Here is a 21,997-nt window from a genome sequence, read left to right on the forward strand (position 1 = left end):
CTGACTATGAACATCACATGTCAATTTTTTTGGCTAAACTGAGAAAAAAGAACTGCAAAGAATATACTATCCTGAGGGATGCTAACATAGATATTTGTACTAGAAATAACAATTTTCAACTCCAAAAAGGAAAACATAGTGACCAATAACCAGCTTGTGAAATGGGATTCTGTGGAAGTCAAGCAAAGTAAAAACAAACACTTGGTGAAGTGCTTTGGACCACTTACAGCTGGCACTGAGCACGATGCCTTCTCTGCCAGACATTCTCCCTGTCAAAGTTCACTCAGAAATAAATCAAGCCCTTGCCTCCAGCTTGGAGGGTGACCTACAGGGAATGAAGCACTTTGTTATCTCAGTGAGCTCACTGCAAACTCAGACTTAAAAATGATTTTGAATATTAGGGACAGAATTAATGCTGTTGTTGTGGTACACATATCATGCCGAAAGCGTCACGATCAGTGTGGGCTGGAAGATCCAGATCAAGACTGAAGAGTGACACAAAATAAATCACTGCAAATGAGAAAAAATCATCTTTTTTTCAGAACAAATTCTGGACAATTAGCCACAGTCATTCTATTTTGGAAAAGTTTAAGCTTCAAAGACAAGTTCTATTTGATATTAGTATGTCATCTGTTTAATACTGTGGGTAATCTAATTAAAGCACTGAAGGAATTCCCTCCCCTACTCTATTTTCCTCTCAGCTTCCCCTCCTGCCAAGGTGATCACTAAGTGGATGTACTGGGATGGCTTTTCCAGCAACAACCACCTCAACAGGGCTTGGTTTTCCCTCAGAAAGAGTTTCATTTTGCACACTCAGGAACACGTTACAAGAATGATAAACTAGATCCTCCTGGTTCTGTTTCCAAGTCCAACATCACTTATTCCTGTGGAAACAAGCAGAAAACATTTTTCCATATAATTCATTATTGTATAAAAGCTCTGGAAACCTGTCACTTTGCTTTTAAGAAAAGCTAAGCAGGAAAGAAAACAGTTTGACCACTAAATGTATAAAAACCAGAGAGTATGTGAGATACCAGCAAGTGTAATCAACCAGAGCAATTTCTCAAGCCATTGGAAAACACAGAGAATTGAACAGGAAATGTGTTTGAGGAAATCCACCCAGTGAACAAGTTCTTTGTTTTATCTTCAGGTTTATTAGTTGCACACCGCTGGCAATCTCGATGTCAATATAAAATACAGCAAAGCATAGATAAAATGTGTCCATAAAGATAATCAGGACATGAAAGGAAATTTTTCAGCACAGTAAAAGTGCTGATGCAAGTTGGTGGTTTAGCTGAGACTGAGCGAGGCACAATAAATGGAAAAATATAAAGATATGACGAAAATGACAGTGAATCAATACCTCTGGAGAAGACTGAGACATTGGATTGCTCTTGATTTCAGCTTGCCTCAAATCCAAGCTTTCAATTTTTGAATTAAACAACTATAACAAACTACCACATGGGATAAAGGTGGTTAAAAATAGTCCTTGAAAGCATCCCCTCCAAGCACCTCATCCTGATGCTCTGAGGCCACCGAGCCTCACAAGCCCTATTCCATTGTCAGCAATCAAAGTGATGGCAAAGAGAGGAAACTGTTCCAAAGGAGAAAAGAGCAAGAGAGTGGATACACCCCTAAGTTTGAAGTGCATGGATTATTATTCAGTGGACACCTTTGGAAACGAAGAGCTGTGGTTGACAATGAGTAGGTGAGGAGCCTTGTTGTGTGTATGTGGCACTGCCAGTCCCCAGATCTCCTCTAACTCCTGTAGGCATCTCAGCTACGTGTTGCCAACTGAGAGAGTCTCCAGCCTGCCAGACTAAATCACTGTCAGAGCAGACTTCAGTTTTCACAGCCACACACTCTGCCCTCCCTGTGTTAAACACGTGCTGTTATTGTGAGCCACGCCATGGAAACGATGCTCCTGAGCCTGGAAAATTCTGTCTCCTGGCAGGTGAATTCTGTCTTGCACAGTAAATCCTAGATAGAATTTCTGGGTTAAAAAGACAGAAAAATAAAAGATAACACCTCTAAAAGGGACAAGAGGGTGCCATTAGCATAAGCAGGGTTATTTTTCATCCAAGAGCAGGAAAAAAAAAACAAGCAGGATTTGTTACATTCCCTGGTTTTTTTCATGATGCTTCAAGGTTGTTGCATCATTGTTTTTATCAAATGACTGAATTAATGGAAATGGATATACAGGTTTAGGGAATGAATCCTGACTGTTAAAGCAACTCCAGATGCTGTCTGTCTAGAACCATACAGCCAAGCAGTTTGTCAAATTCTCATGATTTCTGGATCAGAAACTGCTTAGTGGGAATAGAAAGTCAACTACACTCCTTTTCAGTGAAAGGGGCCTGGACAGGGACATTGCAGAAGGGCAACTGCTGGAAGGAAGGGCTGAATAACAGCCCACCCTGAACACAGAAAGACATGACTGGTAAAGCTGTTAAATATTTACTTAAGCTTCTTCCCATAAAAGCACAGTTCAAACAATAAGCAATTCTGTACATCCACTAAGTCTAATATACGACAGCATTATTACCTGCACACACTCCAGAGAGCTCCACACAGATTATCTGATTTGCTCAGTGACAGATTGATTCCGTGTTTCAGGTTGGAGCTCAGCAATTCCTGACGCCCCGTTCAACGACAGGACTTGGAAAGAAGGATTTGGAGAGGCAGAAAGTGTGAGATCAGAGGCAGACAAGCTCATTATAGAGGAATATCATTAGCAAAATGCCAAGCTGAAGTTGTGCTTGCAGTGACACCTCTCAGTGAGATACACAGCAGATTTGGGTGGAGGGATAACTCTGCTTGCAGCCTGTAAAACACAGCTTTCAGTCCAGCAATTCCATCCCCTAATGCTCCCATTTCCAGGCTATCAGGGAGCATCCCTGCCATGCCCTGGTTCCCCTCTCCTGCTCAGGCTGAGCTGCTGTTTTGCTGTTCCTGGTGACTGGGGTTATTGTAGGTGGTGAGAGAACAGACAGGACAGGTCCCCTCCAGGGCTTTCACACCTGATCAGCTTTTCTGAAGTACAGAAAACAGGTGGCTGTTGTCAGAAATGGTAGAATTCAGGAGACAGGGGAAAATGCCTTTTTTTTCCTAAGCAACCTGAAGCAGGCTGTTATTTTTATTAGTGCAGAGTAGAAGATGTGGTGTAAGGGATAAGTTGTTGAATACTCCATAGAATTAAAAATACATACTGCAAACTGAAAAATAGGAAATCTGCCTCCAGACAGATAGTTCTTCCTTTTTATGTCATAAAATCAAAAATGCAGAAATAGCTAAATGCACAGTGGTCATGAGCCCTCCCACCTTGTGTCTGTGTCACAATTCCAGTTAAACACTCTGCCTGTTTTGTACATACATCCAGGTTTGAAATTCCATTTTTAAAAGAGAAAATTAAGCCAATTTTTTTAATCCATCTAACAATATAAGATATGAGGTTTTTTACATTCAAAGAAATGGAATGAATAAAGTCTTCAGCAATAGCTTCAGGTGGTTTTATACCTTACTGCAGATGTGCAGTAACATCACAAATTAGGATTTTATGCTAATAAAGCAATCCAGGAAAATTTCAGCTACCAAGATAAAATAGGCCAAATTATTGTAGCAAACATCAAGATAAAAAATAACAAGTATAATGGGGGAAAAAAGTTAAGTGCTAATCAATGTTTTTGTAGACAACAACACCCGAAGATCAAAAGTGGAGCGAGAAATCCCTGCAATATGAGTTTGTTTCTTTTGTGGAATCCCCCTGGCATCTTCTCTTACAGGTACTCAAATTGTTTTGCTGTAGTGTGACATACAGAGATAAAAATAATGTATGCACATCGAAGTTTAATAGACGCAGGATATAATTTTAGCTAAATAGTTTATGTTGCGTAAGTAATGACTTTAACTTGTCTTAAAAACAGATTTCTTTTTAATTATAGTAATTTTTCTTTATGTTGTCATTCATGTAAGTAGTCAGAGTAATATATGTATAAATACATGTATAAATATGTGGATGCATATACAGTTTTTCAGTAGGTGATGCTTTGAGACTTAAAATTTTCACTCAACTGAAATAAAAGCGCAGAGCAGGAGATCTGAGCAAGGAGATTAAAGGAAACAACCCTGACTGAAATTCAAGCATCTTACATAAAATTCACCATGTTCAAGGCATTTCAAACACCACAACCTAAATCATGTGCCACACTCCCATTTCTATGTTTGATGCACAAGCTGGAATCCCCCCCATTTACGGGTCCAGTCCCAAACAGCTCTGGACCCTTTGTGTGCCCACCCAGCCTTTGCCCCCATGAGTCCCATCCTGCCCCAACACCCCAAAGTGCTTCTCCCCACCCTGAAAGCAGCACATCTGGCCCCCTGGCATGCTCCACTCCCCCTCAGGGCTCATTTCCCACTTGCTTTAAGTTGATTTACCTGTGAACTGCCCCAGAACTGTGTACTGTGCCCTCTTCCCAAGGCCTGGCACCACCGTGCAACGAGCAAGGTTAGGAAATTATTTTAAAAGTTCCGTCTTCAGGCACATCTTCCCCTCTTCAGCCTGGTTTTCAACCCACTGGAAATCACCCATACTTGACTTAGAGTTGCTGTGGACCTGCACAGCTGAAGCAGCTCTGCAGGGATGCTCCAGCTCATCCCTGGTCCTTCCAGGCTCCCTCGTGGTCCCCAGAGCCCTGCGCTCACAGGGACAGGTACCACAGCACATCACCTCTCCCACCTGCCTCCCTGGGGCTCTCAGATCACTTGGAAAGAAATCCCCAAAGGAGGTCTGGGATTTTGGAATCCCCTTTGGGAAAACACAACGTGCCAGATGGGATCCCACCCCTCCCTTCTGTGTACACTGCTGTGGCTGCTGCTCCTTCTCTTTGCCATGGAAGTGACAGTGTTTGGGATAGCAGGGAGCCATCCAGCACTTCACAAAAACAGGCAAACACAGCCTGTTTAATAACAAAATAATTAAAATAATAACAAAACCAAAAATCCCAAATAATCATGGACTATGATTTTAGCATAAAGAGTTCTGACACTTAACTAGAATGAAAACCATCAAAACACACTTTTAAAATAAAATTTCCTTCCTGGAGGTATGTTTTGAAAGGTTAAGAGCCTAACAAATAACACAGTGCAAACCTGATTCTAAAACACTTGTCTCTCTAAAAATTTCTTTGATTTCATCAGAGATCCATTACAATTTTGTGGTGATGTTTTTCTGATGCAAATTTAAATTTAAGGTATCAAACCAGTATGAAGTTAGAGTATGTGAGGCAGTGCATTTCCTTAAGGTGTGGTAGTTTTTCCTCTCTAAAAAGAATTTACAGGCTGACTGTCCTTTATATGAATAGCAGTTTGAAGAAGTAGGCAAAATAAGTTTTTCATCAGTGATCCTATGAATCAGTGCACAAGTTCATGTCCTAAAGAAGTTCAAGTCTAGAGACTGGAATCTAAAACTTGACATTTCCTGAAGGGTAAAATAAATGGGACAATGATTATAATCAGATGCATGTTTTGACAACACTTGAAAAGTTAAACAAAACACATCAAAGAAGCAGTGTAAGTTGTATTAAAGAGACTCCGTGTCAGATGCAGTTCACGCACTTTATACACTAATATATTCAATAATTTATGTATTTTATGTCTATATAAAATCCTAGCACTGTTGTTTTGAAACTTATAAAAGTATTATGAAAATCTTTTTCATCTTAATGGCTGAGGACTGCAGTTGCCCTAAAATATGGCCCAAATGTGCTTCAGTTTTTTCTTTAAAAGCTCTTCTCCTTCTAAATCGGTAAATTAGCAACACCATACAATAAAACCAATCCTTCTCCCTATCTTTAATAACATTTGCCTATCATTTCAGTTAAATTGCAGTATTATAACGTGGTTTACGTGCACAGAAGGTGATGTTTCATAAAAATAAAAGTCTGGAATTCATTAATAACTATGGTAATTCTATGCAAATATGCAACATCATACTACAAATCAGAGTCTATTATCTGAAACACCTCAATGCTTTTTTATGTGCAGCTTTCCTCCCCCTTGTTCTCCCTTCCCATTATAATTATCCCACCTTGCAGGAGCCAATTGTGTCACAATTCTTTGTCTCCTGAGTCTGTAATTTGGAACTTGTCACAGTGCTTCTAACACTTCACACACCTTCCTATTACCTTGTAAATAGATAAATTAAATAGATCTAGAATTAAGATTAAATATTTTAACCTACTAAAAAAATTAACATTTGCATTGCAGTTTTTTACCTCCTGAAGGAGCTTTAGCCTTTGCATTGTAATCGATACATACAAATGTCATCAAGCATAATTAAGGTGCCCTGGGAAGTGTTTTATTTAAAAATGAGAGGTTTATTTCGGAAAAGAATTAGAACAGGATGGTCTTTCCTTTAGAAATCAGACTCAGACTGTAAGAGCAACATCTGAAACATGGTGGTTTTTGGTTTTTTTTTTAGAAAATGGTATTTAAATAAATTTTTAAATTTAAGACTTAAGAGAGTCAGATGAGTGGGCAGCTCATAAGAGTTGGAGAAAAGCAGCAGATGAGGTTATAGACATAGAAGCAGATTTGTTGTTCATGGGTCTCAGGAGAAGGATCACTGATTACACAAGACTTGCCCCACTCTAGGCCAGCCTAAAGCTGCCCAGTGCACCAGTTTCTGTCAGGGAATGATTAGGATGATCAAGAATTAACTGGATTTCTTATCTCCTGCCTAAACATTTTATAAGTAGCTTTTACATTGCAGCTCTTGCTACAGATCTCTGAACAAACTGCATAAAGCCTTCTTGGTCTGCTTAATCCTAATGAAGCAACATGATTTAAATTGTGTAATAGCCAAATACTCTCCCTCATTGGGCGAGCTTGAATAAACTGGAACGTCCCAGTGTTTTGTTTATGTAGGTCTATGGAGAGAGAGAACAGATTGCTGGGGGACAAGGATCTAAACCTAAAAAGGTATGAGGAGATTTAAAACCATTACACAAAGCACAGACATTAACCGATCAAAACCACTGATTTCATGAAGATACTTGTGTGAAAAGTGTGCATTTTAAGAAAATGCATTTCAAGTTCCCCCTCACAGTGCAATCCAGCACATCCTGACACGTCATCGATGGCATTTTGGGTTTAGACCTGTAAAGTCTGCTACTCACTTATGTACAACTCCTGACTGCCATAATGACAGAAAGACAGTGTAGCTTGATGCAAATAAAAATGCTGTGATCACTATATCTGATCCCAGATGGCTTGGGCCGCTGCTCTGAGAGACTTTCAACATAACCAAGGTTCACTTTATGATAAATACAAATACATTTTTCAAGACTACGCTGCTCTGAGTAGCTGATCATGTCTAAGGAATATGTTAATTACTTTTTTTCCCCATATATTTTTTGTTTTCTTCCTTTTTCCCCCCACCCCTTCAAGAGATTTTATTAATTCTTTCAACATCTGAAACTTTCTTATATTTTTCACTGTTTTAGATTACCCATTCAGCAAGTCCTTGAATTTTATTCTCTTTGCAAACAGCCTAAATACCTGAACATTAACCAGATATTTGTCTATGCACTGCCCATGCTCAAAAGCTTTAAGAAAAGAAACTTTTAAGAGAAGAGATTCCCTCTGAAAGGAGAGCTCATGTCTCATCTCAGCTGTAAAGTGGAGCAGCATCATTTCCACACCTGAACCACTAACAGTTATTTCTGTGGAGGCATTGAACCATCAGGTTCAGAATCAGAAGAGATTGACCCAAACCTGTGCTTGGAATAGTGCTTTAATTTATCTGAGAAAGCCCTTTTTCTGTTTTCCTGTGAACCTCAGCAGCATCCCTTGGATCTGTTCCTGAGTGCTCTCCCACTCTGCTTCTAATTCACATTTTCTGCTCAGCTCTGGCTTCATAAAGAGTTTATATCTAAACTCCCAGGAAGTGAATTTGCATTTTAAAAAATGTCTCCATTTCAAAATACATTCAATGCTTTCTCGTGGGTTTTTTTTGAGCAAAACCTTAATATTACAGCAGCATGAAATAACAAAACCTTCTCACAACCATAATAACCTTCTCAGAACCATAATAACCTTTTCATAACCATAATAACCTTCTCACAACCATGCTGGCAAAGTGGTGAATGCATTGCACCATCCACTCAGCATTTGGCCTCTGCCAACCTGACATCTGGGCATATTTAACAGCCTCAATGTCAACTCGCAGCAAAAACACCAGCAGGAAAATCAAGCTGTGGCAGCACTTCCTTTCTGATAGGCACAAAGGCAAGACCTGTGCCTTTATCCAAGAGGATAAAGGGAGATAGGCTGTTTTGTGGCTTCTTTTCACATCCCAAGATGAGTTGTTTCCAATGATTTTATTTCAGCATCAAGGAAGGCCTGATCTGCATATGGCTGCAATTAAAGAACATATGCAAGCCAGGCAGCCTGGTGGCTTGACCTCTTCCATATGTGTGGGAAAACAAGCTCTGAGCAATGTGCTGACTGGGGATACCAGGATAAACAAACAAGAGCAAAGGATGACTAGGAGATATTGCCTCCAAAAAACCAGATTGACTGTGATCTGCTGGCTGTTCAAAGTCATTAGCAATTCCTGCCTGCATTAGCCATTACCAAGCCTGGTGGTTTTGTTCCCCAGTGTTCTCCTGCTGATATGTCTCTGTTAGGAACACCTAAATTACACCCAAATTCTTCTTTAGATTCCCTGCTGCCAATCCAGGGAACTCCACCAGCTTTATTTCAAGGATAAAATGTTTCTAAAATATATATCCTTCCAGTACTCTTTGATTTTTATGCATGTGCTGCACCTTTCTCCTCAGTATCTAAGGAAGCTGTACATGTGTAAGGTGCTGTTAAACAACCACAAACTTTCATTGTTTGTCACTAAAACCTTGTATCCAGTTCAACTTTGCCTCCATAATAATCATAGTTTTGTGTAAGAACCAACCATCTAATCACAGGAAGTCTGATTTTCTCAATGTTTTTAAGTACCTCTCAAAATGAATTATGAGGCAGAAATGCAAGATTACGGAGGAGAAGAGATTCAGTACATAACACAAAATTGGAATTTTAAACAGTGCTGAATTATTCAAAGTTCAGAGAATAAGTGATAGGCTTGTCTTGGAAATATAATGTCAACACTGACCATTTCACCTGGGCCAGATATTTAACTCAGATTCCTGCAGAAATGTTAGTTGCACATAAAAAAATCTGTCATTCAGGAGAAATGTTCCATCTATTCATAACAATTCAGAGAAGCATCTAGAAATTAAATTAGTAACAGGATTCTTCTGAATGGGTATTAATGAGTGTACAAAAAAGTTCATTTATCAATTTTTATCGTGAATTTGCTGCTCAAGCAACTCAGTCAACACCAGTGACATGAATATGCATGTGCATGCATATCTATTGGCATGCATATGAATTTATCTCTGACAATAACTGATCACAGATAATTACTCAGGAATTCAGGCACCTCACAGCCATTGATGAAGTAACACAGCAGCATGAAAAATGTCTCACTGGGAATTTATGAAGGAAATTGCTCCTTGCAAATTAGAAAAGCCATTTTTTGGTAGGGAAGATGTCATAGTTTTTAACTTACACTGACCCACTCCCTGTATTTCCTTGGCACAGAGAATCTCCATGGTATTCCATAGTAGCAATATATAACATAATATATAACATTCATTGCATGTTATATGTTATTAGTGTTATTATTAGTGCAGATTTCAAATCAGGATCTTAAAGAAAATCTCTATTTCTTTCTGCAAGGGAAAGAAGATTTTGCAAAAGAAACACACAAGCCATAAATACAATATAATCATTTCCAGCAGAAAACAAAATTTAAATCTTAGGAAAAAAAATTAGATGCTAATTTTAGTTGTTCATAATATTGTTTATAGCTAATTATTTGAAATACCGTATAAGTAACAGCGTAATTATTAAAAGCCTAAAAATTACCAATGTACTTCATGTGGATCATTGGAGACAATAATTTCTTTGATGTTTAGGATTTTGAACCCATGAACAAACCAAAATAATTTCTGTGTATCACTGAGCTTTGGGGTTATTTTAAAGAAATTTAAATCCACTATCAGTGGAATTTAGATCTACCATTAGTGGAATATCTTTTTTTCATTGAAAGGGGAGAAATTAATCTCTTCCTACAATAGTGTGTATTATTCTTCCTTTTTGTTCCAAAAATAGAATCCTCTATCCTCTTTAATCTAATGTACCTTCCCCCTCCTATTTAACATGATTACCTAGGACTGAATCAATATCCCATTAGCTGGATCCAGTCAATGGAGTGTCTCTCAGTGCCTGTATCCATCCAGTTCTCAGGGATTCAGTCCTGGCACAACCCAAGCAGGAGTGACTGGAATACCAGGAGCCATGCACAGATATTTATCCATTCAACACAACCTCAGCAAACCTCATCTGCTTTGGGAATGACTCCCATTTGGATGGTTGGCACACCCACATAAGCGTGGGAGTTCAAACAGCTTTGGTAAAGACTTTTAATAAAGCACACCAAGTCAAAATTATCAACCTCAGCTGGCTAATGGATATAAATTATATATTTAATGCAATGACATTCAATTAAGTGCTGTTATGCAGCAATAGACCCAAACCCCACGCAGGTTTCTGACAGAAAACACAAAGCCCTCTGTGCTGCAAGCCGTGGCTTTGGAAAAGCAATGTTTTCCTTTCATACACCCTGGTTGAAGTCTGATTTCTGTGTTTGCAATAGAAGAATCAGAGTGGAAATGTTACCACTGAGCACTCCAGAAATCAGAGCTTAAAATTACTCTGTTTAACTCCTGTACAAAAGGGTGGTGGTTTAGTGGCATTTTTATGAAACCACAGCAAACTACAAGATCTGGATTTTTAGGCTTTACTGAACGGAGCACTGGCATTTTAAAATCTCAAAATGAGAACAGGCTAACAATTCCCAGCCCTGTTCACTGTGACAGTGATGTGAAGTCAGTAATAAGAATTGTTATATATAAGAATTAGCATATATATGAGTCACATATATATGACTCATATATCTGTAATAATCTAATAAGCAATAAAATGCAAGATAACAGAACACAGAACTGAAAAGTTGCCAGTACTGAAATGCAACTCTCACCACTGATAATTTTCCCCTTCATGATCAAGAATTCAAACAGGAAGGATAAATTAAATTAAATGACCATTTTCTGAAGGCCCTGTTGAAAGATAAACGCATTCTCACCTCAAAGTGCCCCACAAACGTCATCCAGAAATGGAAAGGAAAAAGAGTGTAAAGGACTATTTTATCTCCTAGAGATTGTTTGTGGGAGCAGTGATGAGAATCTCTCACAAGATTTCATTTTGTGGAAAGATTTGGTCACATTAGCATGTGTTTGATTAAAAGTAATGTAGGAATCCAGCAACACATTTTATCATGAGTAGGAGATGAGACAGGGTGCAAATATTACAAGCATCCTTCTCTCTAACTCCTTTAGTGTAGAAAGAAAAAGATGGAAAAGAGGGTGTGAATGCTCTGCTGCACAATGTGTTCATGTGTCACTGGCAGGCTATTCCATGCTCTTCACATTGAGATTCCAGGGAAAGCAATAATTCATATACATTAATTGGATCTGTCAATTCTAATTGTTCCACAAAGGCCAGGTGAGCATCCTTGGGAGACCACAGGGTATGCCCACATTTCTGCACACAAATCAATATCCAAATTTTGGTTAGTCTGAGTCTGAGAGCTCAGACAGAGCAATTTAGGTTAAAATTAAGGTTAGAACATGGAAGTTTGCTGTCCTGCTTTCTGTCTCCACTGTTTTTGGCAAACTGGACAACTGTGCAGGAAAGGACTCCAGTGAAACTCAGAGAAATCAAAGCAAAAGAAGCAATAAACAGTCACTTAACACTGCACCCTGCAATGTTCCAGCAGAAACAACCATGGAGTGAAACATGGTGCTGCTTTATAGGTTTTTCTTTTATCCCTGTGCAGGGAAAATGTCCATTCCTTTGTCCCCAGGAGTGACTGTGATCAGCCTCAGAGAAACCAGACATCCAAAAGGGCTGAAATTACAGACACAGTCACTGTCTCCCAGCTCTAAACCTTGAGAGAAATTGAAATCTTGTCAGAAAGGAATGTTCACTTCACGTCCCCTAAACCAGGGGTACAAAGATATACACAAATTATGATGTATTCTGACACTATCTGGAGAATTTGAGCCAGTGTTTTCCCTCTTGCCCTTGTCTACAGTGTCAGACACGTGTGGTTTTTAACATCATGTCATTACCTACCTACTCATTTGCATAAATTTCTGCAGCTGCACTGGCCTAATAAGCAGCAAAGCAATTTAACTGGACATGTCAAGGTGTGCTGCTCTCCACCAGGGAGGGACAGGAACTCAGAACAGGCAAAGGGGTCCAATGCTCAGTGACTGAAAATCACTGAGTTTACCCAGACACACAACCAGCATAAAATACAGCACTGGATTATTGTAAAGGGATTCTTTTATACATTTATAAATGGAAATAAGTACATTTATTTCTCAGAAGCATGCAGGAGCTCCTGGAGCAGCCCATTCACCAGCCCAGCCTGCAATGGCTTAGGAGCCTCATTCTCACTGGTTCTTAAACAGATACATTTGCAGAAGGAAATTACAGGCCTTGGAACAGGTTTAACACTTTGAATAGAACATGTTTCTCCCCGTTTTCTGAAGTGGAATTACTGTGTGACAAGAAGACATCTCTCAGCTACGCCCAAAGACAGGAAAAACAGAACACTCTTTCCTCTCATTTGCCTGTTAACTTCTGGTGAGGGAGCACTGGGGGATTTCAGGGAGGAGGGATTTCACTTGGGTAGGTAGTCAAGACAAACAATATGGAATTACATCCAAACTTCTCCTTTTCCAGCACACCAGATTAGCAAAAGCATGGAATTCTTGCCTCTTCCCAGTAAGACAAAACTATTATGCACAAACATGTGCAAAATACCTGTGAGCAGCAGTACTTCAGGCTACTCTGTTTGTACAATTACCTTCCTTCCCTGCCCTCATCCTAAGAGATATTTGAAAATGCCAAAATTGCCGACAGATTTTAAAAGGAAAAAAACAACAGACAACCCTTAAAATAAGTTATTTTTCCGAACTGCATGATTTGAAAGAATGAAGCTGCTAATTAGACTAAGCAAAAGATGATCCACAATCTTCTAATATGTGCAATAATTAACTAACTCGATTCAATAGTATTAATTCAATGTTTTGGCACCACACAATAAATAGCACTGGACTGCCAAAAGCTGAACTTCTTCTCCAATTGAGATTAATAAAGCTCTCTGGATGCATAGATGTTTGTACAGCCAAAAATAATGGATGTGCCAGGTTCCTCATTACACTGAGGAGATGGAATATCTCTCCATCTCTCACTAAGAGGGATGGCATTCCACTCTAAAGAAAGAAGATTTATGTCCATATACTCAAGCATCAATATATATATAAAATGAAGATTTTAGTCTAGTATAATCACCTTTGAATAACCTCTGAAATATGGGTGAAAAATAAGTATTTGACATATTGAATGACTTGTTAAAAAAATGAAATCTGATTACAAATCAGGTAAAGTAAGAAAAAATACTTCCCAATATACTCCCAGAATTGACAAATCAAAAAGTGCATTAGCAGAATGAAATATTAAAAGGATGTCAAGAGAGATCATTGTAGGTATGGCCACTAAAAGGTAGTATTAAAGTAAAAAAAACTTGAATAATTTTAATTCAGAAGAAACAACCTCATCAATAGATACAGAGACACCTATGAAAGACTGGCTGCTTCATCTCCAGCATGGAATGTTCCAAAATAAATCCCTGCAAGCTGCTTCCCAGCTGACCAACAAATTCCCATTGCTGTTGTAAGTTTGTTAGAGAGATGCCTAGTAAAGAAATATGTCAGAAAAAAATGATAGGAAAAAGATTTTTTTTGGTAGCTATGCCCTATACATTATTTTTTTAAAAAATAGTAAGTATGCAAATAAATTCTACTCCTGCCAGTTGTCATAAACATGTTGACCCACAGGTGACTTTGTTGTTCCTTCTGCTGGAAAATCCACCCTGCCTGGATTGTAGCTGTGAAGGATCTGAAGAGAAAGTTTCCAGTCTTTATTTCCCCTTGAAATCTCTCCACAATACAGGGCCCAATTGCACTAGCTGAATGCCTGGGAATTAAGAGTACTTTTAATTACTGGAGATAAAATCTCCATTGGAGCATTCATTTCATTTCCCATTCATTTTTCTTCCTTTCATTATCAAAGTCTTCCTTCCCACTGGAGTGTTTATGTTTTAATTCGTGCAGACCTTACCAATATACTGACTCCAATACTACCCTAATTAAATTAAATTTACTTGCACAGGTTTGAACAGCAACCCATGTTGACCTCAAAAACGTTCCTCCTATTGTTTCCAGTATCCTTTACTCTCTAGCAAAAAGTGATTTTCTCCAGTCCCTACTGCTTCTTCAGATTCAGCTTCTGTGCAACAAGTCCTCCAATACATATCCCAATTAATATTTCAACTTTAATAAAGTTACAGTCCAAATCCAAAGTGGCCCACACTTTTTGGTCCATAGATGTTATTTAGGTCACTTCAAATAAATAATTGCTGTTCCTGACCACACCAGCAAGAAAGGACTTTGATGTTCAAAGTAGGATTTTCCCCCCCACAGCCATCATTCCCAATTTTCTTCATAATTAAAACCCAACTCAAAAATGTCTTTCCAGAATAGTTAAAGAACTGAAGCTGAAAGTAAGGCTTACCTATGACTTTCCCTTTCACAGCACATAAATTCAGCCCTGAGCAATCCCAAGAAAGTGCCTGTACTTTCTTTCCTACAGAGAAAATTGCTCTCAACTTTTGCACTTTGATTTTACCCTTTCATAAATGAGATTATTCTAACATTTTAAATTATTTTTGAGTTTTAAGGTAAAATCCATATGCTTCTATATCCCTATACAGCCACTTCTCATATTATGGGTGTATCAAATACTCTTATTATTCCTTATTTACATTTCTTGTATTTCCTTCCTTCCTACTGCAGGTTGTCTTCCAGGGTGGAATCTTTCCTGCATAGGATTCTCATGTGTAATGCCTGGTTCCTCATTACACTGAGGAGATGGAATATCTCTCCATCTCTCACTAAGCTCTGAACTCAGTTTTATTTCAAAAGAAAAATAATGATCTGTGATTTTAAATATTAGTAATATCTCTCCTGATTTTATTCCAAAATAATATGATGGTTGAATCAATTAACAAAGACATAATATTAGTCTCTGTTTCTCATGGGGTTTTTTTGGGAAAAGTGGGCATAAAATCATTGCAAGGGCAGATGTGTAAGAGTTTGTGTTTAATAATTTGCACTTGGAGTCTGGCTAATAGGTGGTTTGGGACAGGGAATAAAAAACACAGGAGGTGCCTCCTTTATTTTTTGTTTTCTCTTGCCCTTAGAACCCTCCCTGTGGGTCAGCACTTGGGTCTGTGTGTGTTCCACAAGGGTTTGCATCTCTGTGACAGAAGAGCAGCCTTGCTCCCTGGTGTGTAACCCCACCAAATCCCCACTCCCAAAAAATCCACCCTCAGGAAAGGCAGGTGGAAAACATGGCACAGCAACATGCACGGAATTCCTGATCATCACCGAGCCTGAGCCTGCCTGGGAGATTCCTCCAGAGCATTGGAGCTGCTCCTGCTCCAAGCCTTGCCCAACCCAGCTCCCTGAGATCCTGCTGACACTGCCTGGGAGAAATAGGTCATGGAGCTTGGGCACTGCCAGCTGCCAACCAGGAATCGATGGAGAGATCCATGCTTGGAAAAAAATCAAATAAATGGCTGCTCATCGACGTGGCCCCAGCGAGGGGGGACAGGCAGAGCTCAGAGCAGGGCTGGGGGGTGTGGGTATGAACAGGAACAGGCTATCCATGATCCAGACCGGGACAAAACACAGGGGATGCTCTGCCAGCAGGGGACTGGGAGCTCAGGCTGTGCTGAACAGGCAGAGGGACAGAGCAAACTCTGCTCCTGCTGGTACCCACTCTCCACAGCTGGGATTTTGGACACGTTGTTGGAGTTGCTCTTTCCCCTCTTTTATTTATATATATTTATGAATCTACAAATACACTGCATTCTACCATTCACTGCATTCTGTCCATACACATGGTGCTTTAAAGGATTGACTCCTGACTGGCTGGGGTTCTATTTTAGCTGCTCATAAACTGCATTAATACAACGTGCCTCAGGGAATCAGGGGTAAATTGACATGCTCCTTAAGACCTTCTGGTTCTAATAATTTCTTGTATGTTAATTTCTGTTTAGTGGCATAAACAAAACCCAGATACTGCTATACCCCCTTTAAAAAGTACTTTCAAAATAAGGTATTTCCTCTGTTTTTTTTAGACTAACTAATCTAAAAATCTGTAACAGTGAGGAGCTCCAGTTCACAATTTTCACTTGTCACCAGCAGTCAGGTATCATTATAATAATATATTAATGTTTCAAGATTTAGTACGAAATAGGAATACAATTGTGATATTTTAGAAGTGTATTTCAATTATTAAAGGCAGCATCAGATCTTCTACCATCCAATAATTGCCATCCTTTGAAAGGATTGAAAGAGAAATTCTTAATAATGCTTTTTGGTTGGATGGATTCAAATTCTTCTAAATTATTATAGTTTTAAAATAGCTATTATACTTAGTCTTGTGAAACTTTTCCTTGTGATCCTGCAAGAACTGAAGGATGTGCTGTGCATGGCAGCAAGGCAGAAATGTCAGAAGCAAGAGAATAGCCCAAGAGCAGAGCCCCAGGCTCCAGACTCACTCAGCAGAAAGCACACAGAACAGGCAGGGAAAGAAAAATTTAGAAGCAGGAGAAAAAAAAGAAAAAGGCGTTTTAGAGCAGAGTGAGAAAGGAAGGGTAAGGGCTTAAAGGCAGGAGGCTGAATAAATGATACCAGGAGCTGGAAAATCCCCATCCTGCTTCAAAAGAAAGAGGAAGGTCACAGACAGCACAGTAAGAGCTGCACTATTGACCAGCAGCAAGAGGTACATTTTCTTTGCTTAAAAGAGAAAAAAAAATCCTCATAAAAAAGCCCAGCAAGGGTCCTCCCAAAGGGCACAGCGACTGAAGGGGAGCTTTGTCCAGGGGAAACTTCCTGGCTCTGCTGTTCCTGCCCGCTGTCAGGCACGGTGACACTGCTCTTTAGGTGACATAAGGTGACACTGGGGGTGTTGTGGCTCTTTTCGTGTGGGACACAATGTCTCAGAGGGGAAACTCTGGAGCTGGAGCTCAGAGGTTTCCAAAGCACAGCCGGTGGTTGGTGGTGCAGCACAGCCCAGCCACAGGTACAGCTGTGGTGAGGCCGAGCATCCCCTGCTCTGACAGATGTGTTCTGGAGCTTGTAAGGACAGATCTCGAGCTACACTGAGTGTGTTTTGTCATTAATAAGAGGCACTTCAAACTGGGTTGGTTTTTTTTTCTCCCTCAGATCAAGTGCATTTTACCTCGTTTGTTTCCCGTCTTACTTTTAAGTGCCAATTTCCCTCTTGGAGGCAATTTATCTTATCAAAATCCCACAGGATAACTTAGTTATGCAAAAGTTGAACTCCTGATAAAGAAATAAAATACTGGGACTGTCATATACAATTTACCCACATAATTTTAATATTGACTTTTACTATACTTTTTCACCCATTCACCTACACAAACAGAAGAGAGTTATTTTTTCTTTAGAGTTAATATATTACATTTTATTAGCTGGCAGGAATTAAACAGCAGAGGAAAAAATTTCTTTGACATCAGATACTTTGTTAAGAGGCTAACTGAATTAATAACCTAATGATTAATAATATGAAAAAACAGTGTTCTTCCAAATGCTTGCAGGTTGCTAAAAAAAACCCCCAAACCTAACTTTTAATTGACACACATGTCTGTAGTTTAGATAAAGTCAATTTTACCATTCCAGTCTTGTCTTAAAGCTGATTTTAAACAATCTTCCAGTCTAATTAGCATTACCTCCTGGCTCTGTAGTACCATCCTTTTGAAGGCTGGCATGGTTAAAGCACTCGGGTCTGCTTGGTTCAGTATAGTGTGGCAAATGTCCGTGAAATACCAGGGCATATGGCATATAATTACAGGACCATATGGATGCCAGCAGTGATAGTCAACAGCATTTGAATGCAGAAGCAAGAAATTCAGAGGAAAAAGCAATAAAAGACTATAACACACAACCATAAAATCATTAAATTATAGTTCCTCTACAGCTGAGAGAAGCCAGGACATGCCTGTCCTTCAATGAAGCAAAGCCACTGTAGCTGGAGAGAACATTCTACACTACTTTTATGTAGTTTGGAGATTTATAAACCCAGGTGAGTGATGCAAGAAATCACTTACCAAAGCACAGAGCAGATCAACTGCTTCCAGGATCAGCTCCTGGTGGCCGATGCGAGTGACTCCCAGCTCCTCCAGCTCCTGGTGAGTGATGTGCAGCAGCTGCTCCCCATTGATCTTCTCCCTTTCAAAATTTTTGATGTATTGTTGGAGGCAATCATCCAGGCCTGTTTGGAAAAGCCAACAATGCATATTCAGAGAGTAGAGAAAAGGGAAAAAAAAAGAACCCCAGTTCTGTAATTCATGAATAGAGAAATTTCTTGGAAATACAAGTGTACTTCCTTGTTTGGAGCTACTATGGAAAATGTGCAAAGAAGTGGTAATTTAACTTACATAATACAGCACATGCTGCTAAAGAGGAAAGTTTATATTACTGATGTTATTTACAACATTTTTAAACATTTTAGTACTGATTTTACACCTTCATGGTACTTAATAAGGAGACCAGGGAAGGATGAAACAGCACAGAGGGTGACATTATAGAAAAGCTTTTTCTCCTGATGTCACAAAGACCTAAATATAAGTTTATCTTATGATTAGGAACATATTCTTCCTGGTACTGCTCTTCCAGGATCTTCAAAGTCAGATAGTGTGGCTATCACTGATTGGGAAGAGTGTTTTTAGGCTCAGTTACCACCTGCACTAACTCTGCTACACCCACTGCCAATTCTCCCCCCAAAGTCAAATTTTCCAGTTTTCTGAATCTCAATAACATACAAATCGTTTTGTTCCAACACCTTCAATTAATAATCCAACTTTGCCCATACACAAAGAATTGTTCTGTTTCTCCCTGAGAATTGATCAGGTGGAAAAACCAGATTATTCTGTTTCTCAGACTGGAGAAGAGGCCAGTGAACAACATCAACTAAAACACTTCTCATTCCTCCAAACCTGTTTCTGCACCACACATACTCTGAGCTTCCAGAACAATTAGTTGAACACCAGGCTCTAGTACTAAAAGCTAAAAGTACTAAAAGCTACGTGAGGTTACTCAGAGTTCCCTCAAGGACTCTGTCAGATCAACCATAGCCTGATATGCACACGGTTTTCTGGAGACCTACAAAATTCACCTTCAATAACTTCACCTACCAAGCAGAGTGAGTAAAACATTTTGATCCTCTGTTATTTGATGCAAGTAAACCCAAGATCCATAAAACTACAGATATCCAGAAAGCACAGAAATAACCAGCTTGGGCACTTAAGGAAGACAGAGCTTTGAAATATAATTTCTGCACACAGAAAGTTACCAGTGGGGCTCAATTAGGGAGAAAATGTGCAGCCAGGCTCTAAAAGGCCACGATGTATCTAAAGAAAAGGAAAGCAACAGGCACATGAACAACATTGTTCTCATTTGTCTGTTTAAAAGTTCTCACAAATGCAATATAAACAGAAATAAAGCAAAAGTTGATGTCGTCTTCATTTCCTGGGTTGTTAATCTAAAGAAGCAGATAATTCTGTCATGTGCCTCAGTATCTTTTTAAAGAGAACTTTGTAGTTGTTTTTACATTTTTTTGAGCCACAAAGGTCCTTTTACTTAACCGGATGGTACAGTTTGGCAATGATGAACAGAATTATATTCCTCTAAATTAGCAAAGGAATGCTAAATGAGTTAAACAAGACAGTGCAGGAATTTTACCAAAGACAGATTAGAAAATTACATTACTATCTATTACTCCATTTCTAAACACACCTTCTTAGATAATATGAAGTGATTAAGTTCAATCTATTAAAACTGGTTAATTTAATTGTCATAGAAAGCATTAACACATCACTGACATGGAAGACCTTGGCCTGACTGAGTGCTGGGATTAGTGCCCAGAGATGAATTTGTAAATGTTATATGGGAAGTTATCAGAATAACCAAACCAGCTTGTGGACATTCAAGTCAGAAAATGTGAGATATATGAAATTTAAAACTATCCTGTAGGCAAAAACAGTTGATATTTCTGATATTGGCCACATTCTCCAGAATATTGGAGAAAGAGAGATCTGACACCTTGTATTTGGCACGTTGAGTGTCACCACTGTGAGTCTCAATTAACACAACATAATTCAGTTGAGACACAAGAATTGAATGAAACACAACAGTGTGTGTTTGCCTTCTGTTCATAAATACAAGGGGATATATTTCAGTTTCATTTAATTAACTTCTCTTTCAGCGTGATCCAATTACTTACTCTGTAAAGTGATAGTCCTAAGTTATGGTATAGGTAGAGCTCATTTATCATTTACCAAGTCATGTTCACAGCTTTATAGGCACTTATACCCCATGCAAAATTAGATCAGTGTTAAAAATATCGTATATTTCATGTTGCAATTTTTGGAGTGTTTGTGTTTTTTAAAGCTCAACTCAGCAGTCTGTTTGCAACTAATACCTAAACCTTTTCTCTGCTCTGGAATGGTTTGCAAGTAGAACACTATTTCTCTGCATCTACTTGTTATTTCAAATAATCTCATGAATGATTTTACATAAGTGTATTTCATTTTGGATTGGTTGAAGGCTGTTCACTGAAAATTCTGCAATTAATATTTCACATTTAAATTCCAAGCCATTACACATTTCTCTTCCCTGCCTGCCCAAGAACAATTCTTAGAGCAAAAATTCCAAACCCTACATATTCCAAATTCGCTTTTAGTGAACATATCCCTAAAACTCAGAAGGAATCACTGAGACTGCTACTAGATAATAAATTATTTTGAAGTAAAGCAAATTAATTAAAAAAAAATTAGAATCAGTGGCCACAAATAAGCATTTGTAGTATTAAGAGAGATTTAGAAAAACCCAAATGAACGTGGCACACTGTGAAAACTGCACAGTGAGAAGTATTAAACCTGCCCTTGTGCCAGAGAGGATGTCTGACAGCAGAGCAAAATATGAAATTTGTATTATTGGTCCTGCTCTGTAATAGCTCCCCAGGGCACCTTTAGAAGGCTTTACTTACTGGTGCAAACAGTGAGGCAGCTGACACCAGGACCCAGGGATGTGTCATTAAAGGGCCAGGCTGGCTCAGGGCCTGACAGCACCCGATAAACATCCACAAAGAGAGACATTTGTCCATCTGTTTTGGTTTTTTTCTGTCTCTCTGGGAGCCAGGTACTGCAGTGTGAGAGGTTACCCAGCAAAATTTCAGCCTTCAGGAGCTTTGCTCTTCGTTGTCACAGCTCTAATTGCTTTTAGCAGGAAAATATCGAGGATGCAATTAGGAGGGTACAGGATGAGGCCGTGTTGACTCGCCAAACCCAAATGAAATATTTATTTCCTCAAGCCACTCAGGCCTCATTAGTGCTCTTTGTGCAATTCCTGACATAATTTCTGTTTACAGGTAAGTCTTAAAGTAGTTAAGATTCACAACTACAAAGAAGTAAAGGGCATCAGCTCTGCTTAGATGTAGGTAAATAAAATTAAACCCCTATTCCCAAGTTACACTGTATCAGTGTCACAAACTTGCAGTTCTGTTGCTGTACATTCTTTACTTGGATACAGCTTATAACTGAACTATATGTCCTTCAGAATGCAGTAAATTGATTCAAGTAGAAGTGTTTAAACATATA

At 39.0% G+C, this 21,997-nt stretch overlaps 1 protein-coding gene across 1 annotated transcript in view; it reads right to left on the minus strand.

Moving 5' to 3' along the window:
• The window catches only part of LOC135421547 (connector enhancer of kinase suppressor of ras 2-like), a 172,691-nt gene that overhangs the window by 91,091 nt on the left and 59,603 nt on the right, over nucleotides 1-21,997 (minus strand). The window contains exon 2 of the mRNA XM_064670139.1: nucleotides 18,449-18,612. Within this exon, the coding sequence (XP_064526209.1) occupies nucleotides 18,449-18,612 (164 nt within the window). The remainder of the gene's footprint in view (nucleotides 1-18,448; nucleotides 18,613-21,997) is intronic.

The sequence above is a fragment of the Pseudopipra pipra genome, chromosome 13, assembly GCF_036250125.1.
Source record: "Pseudopipra pipra isolate bDixPip1 chromosome 13, bDixPip1.hap1, whole genome shotgun sequence".
Classification (NCBI taxonomy): domain Eukaryota; kingdom Metazoa; phylum Chordata; class Aves; order Passeriformes; family Pipridae; genus Pseudopipra; species Pseudopipra pipra.